We start from the raw sequence: 3153 nt of genomic DNA, 5'->3' as shown, positions 1-3153 counted from the left end.
AAATTAATTAGACATATACATCTGTAGAGACAGAGAAACGTGCATAGAAAATATTTGAAGAACTTGAGACACAATGAATGTAAAGTGGTGATTATTCTATACAATCAAGAAAGCAAAAAAGAAAAGATGGAGAAACTTAGAAGAGAAGATTGATAAGTGTTAAAATACCTCTTTAATTAAATTGGTCTACTTTTTCTAAAATGGTTATTCCTAATATTTTATCATTAGGAAAAATTGACTAGAGAATAATGTTAGAGATACAAATTTTTTTACAGAAATTTTTACAAACTGCTGATATGGTGAGTAATTATTGGTAAATGAAAAAGTGATATTAATGATGGACTTATGTGAAAACCAATAAAAAGTTGGTCACATCAACAGTTTGTAAAAATATTGTAGCATAATTTGTGACTATAGCATTATTCTTGACCAAATCATAAGATAACTGTTGATGTTACACACATTTTGTTCACGTTGCATTCTACTTTCCACCGTTAGCAGTTGTAAAATTATAGTGTTTTCTTTAGCCAACGAGAGAGTGAGGGAAAAAAAAAAAAAAAAAAAAAAAAAAAAAAGAGCGCAAAGAGAGGCCAATATGTTTCTGTTACTTATTACAAATACTGTGAAGAATCTATGGGACTCATGGAATATCAGGGCGGTGGTTCTCTTAAGCCCGGCACTACAGGTCTTGTTGATACTGCTTGCTCCTATCAGAAAACGCACGACTCAAAGAATATGGATCTTGTTCATCTGGGTATCTTACTTGCTGGCTGATTGGGCCGCAAGCTTTGCTGTTGGACACATCTCTAACGGTAGCAAAGACTCTAATAATCCTTGTAATAAGGAAGATTTAGTTACTAGTGTTGGACACTACCTTTCCAGCAATAAATTCAAAGTCTCTAGTTGCGGTGATGATAAGCAGAGAGACGCATTCTCCAGCAAAACTGTTGACCTTTTGGCATTTTGGGCTCCCTTCCTTTTGGTACATTTGGGTGGACCAGACACTATAACTGCATTTGCCCTTGAGGATAATGAGCTGTGGCGTAGGCACTTTTTCAGCCTCATCGTCCAACTTGTAGCGACTGTTTACGTCTTCTGGCTCACACTTCCGAAAAACAAGCTATGGATCCCAACATTGTTAATGTTTGGGGCAGGAATCATCAAGTATCTTGAGCGGACATTAGCACTATTTCTTGCAAGCTTGAATAGGTTCCGAGAATCCATGCTTAAAGAACCTGATCCGGGGCCCAACTATGCAAAGCTCATGGAGGAATACTCTTCAAAGAAAGAAGCTGGACTACCAACACATATAGAAATGACTCCAGAACCAGGTAAAGAATCAAAGCTTGCAGCTAATGTGAAAGAAGGAAGATTAAGCAATGTTGAAGTTGTGACATATGCTTACAAGTACTTCAAAATATTCAGGGGTCTCATCGTTGACCTTATCTTCAGCTTCCGCGAGCGAAATGAAAGCCGAAATTTTTTCCAGCAAAGAACAGCTGAAGAAGCGCTTCAAGTGATAGAGTTAGAACTCAACTTCATCTATGAAGCTTTCTATACCAAGGTGGTTGTGGTGCATAGTAAAATCGGATACATATTCCGGATTGTATCCATTCTTTTCGTTTTGGTGGCCTTTGGATTCTTCTATTCCTTGGACAAGCGTGGTTTTGTGGAAATTGATGTCATGGTCACCTACACTTTACTATATGGTGCCATATGCCTGGATCTAATTGCTCTCATCATGCTTTTTTTCTCTGATTGGACTGTTGCCGCTATCTATACCAAATGGGCCGATGGGCAATTAGGAAATTGCTATATGAAAATTGCCAACAGATATCTTGATGGAAAGAAGTTAAGGTGGACGCTATCTGAAGGGTTTGAAGAATTGGACACGTTAAGTCTGCTTCGCAGGTGGTCTGAATCCGTGTCATGTTTTAATCTCATAGCTTATTGCCTCAAGCAAAGTCCATATGCAGACAAAGGGCCTATTAGACGTTGGATCGATAAAACCATTGATAAATATGGTCTTAGGAACCTTGTAAATGATTTCTCCTGTGGAGAAAAAATTCCAACAAAGAAACTCCCTAAAAAGCTATGGGAATTTATCTTTGAAGAGCTGCTAGAGAAATCCAAAGACGCCGCAGATGATGCAGAAACTACCAAAAGGATATGCTCAGCTAGAGGTGCTTATGCTATCCAAGAAGGCTTTTGGGAAAGCGACGACCACTATCAAAACATAGCAAAGCCCTATATCGAAAATGTTGCTTATGATGAGAGTCTTCTGTTGTGGCACGTTGCAACTGAACTCTGCTTTCAGAAAGCCCAAGCCAAAGCTGCAGATATTGAAGGAGGCAGTTCCGTTACCCATGCCAAAACTGTAGAAAATAACGGCCAATGCCATTTCAGCAAGCTCCTCTCAGATTACATGATATATCTTTTAGTGAAGCAGCCTGACATGATGTCTGCGGTGGCTGGAATAGGGCAATTAAGATATCGGGATACCTGTGCCGAAACTGAAAATTTCTTTAGTAGGAGGGGTATAAAAGTAAAACACGGTCCGAAAGTTGCCTGCAATGCCATCCTTGGCGTGGATACAGAAGTTAGACCTGTTTATGTAAAGGGAGATAGAAGCAAATCTGTACTGTTTGATGCATGTATGCTGGCCAAAGAGCTGGAAAAACTGGGCGAGGAGAAGAGATGGAAGATAATCATCAAAGTATGGGTGGAAATGTTGTCATATGCCGCTAGTCATTGCAGACCAGCTACCCATGCAAAGGAAGTAAGTAAAGGTGGACAACTTATTTCTTTTGTTTGGTTACTCATGGCTCATTTTGGCCTGGGGGAGCAGTTCCAAATCAATGAGGGCCATGCTAGGGCAAAACTGATTGTGGGTAAGTAGTTGAATCAGTGTTCTATTGGTCGTGTTAATTTACCTGTCAAAATAAAATGGATTGTACCATTATGTGAAACTCATTCGATCTATTCGTCTGTTGTCAGTGCCGTTTCATTAGTGTTGTATTGGTTTTGTTATCAGTGTTGCATGTATTCTTCTTTGTGCCTTTTTTTTTCTTTGTCCCGAGTTATCTACGAGAGATGAAGCTGATTGTAACATTGCGTGAATCGGATGTATCTAATTGTATTTTTGGATGTTGC

General features: G+C 39.0%; 1 protein-coding gene across 1 annotated transcript; it reads left to right on the top strand.

The window, feature by feature from the left end:
- Positions 1-595: 595 nt before the first annotated feature.
- On the top strand, positions 596-2899 carry LOC115970225. The gene has a single exon (XM_031089886.1). It carries the CDS (start codon positions 596-598, stop codon positions 2897-2899), a length of 2304 nt encoding a protein of 767 aa, XP_030945746.1.
- The last annotated feature ends 254 nt before the right edge of the window (positions 2900-3153 follow it).

Source organism: Quercus lobata, chromosome 12, assembly GCF_001633185.2.
Source record: "Quercus lobata isolate SW786 chromosome 12, ValleyOak3.0 Primary Assembly, whole genome shotgun sequence".
NCBI classification, from domain to species: domain Eukaryota; kingdom Viridiplantae; phylum Streptophyta; class Magnoliopsida; order Fagales; family Fagaceae; genus Quercus; species Quercus lobata.
This window is presented reverse-complemented; position numbering and strand designations above follow the sequence as displayed.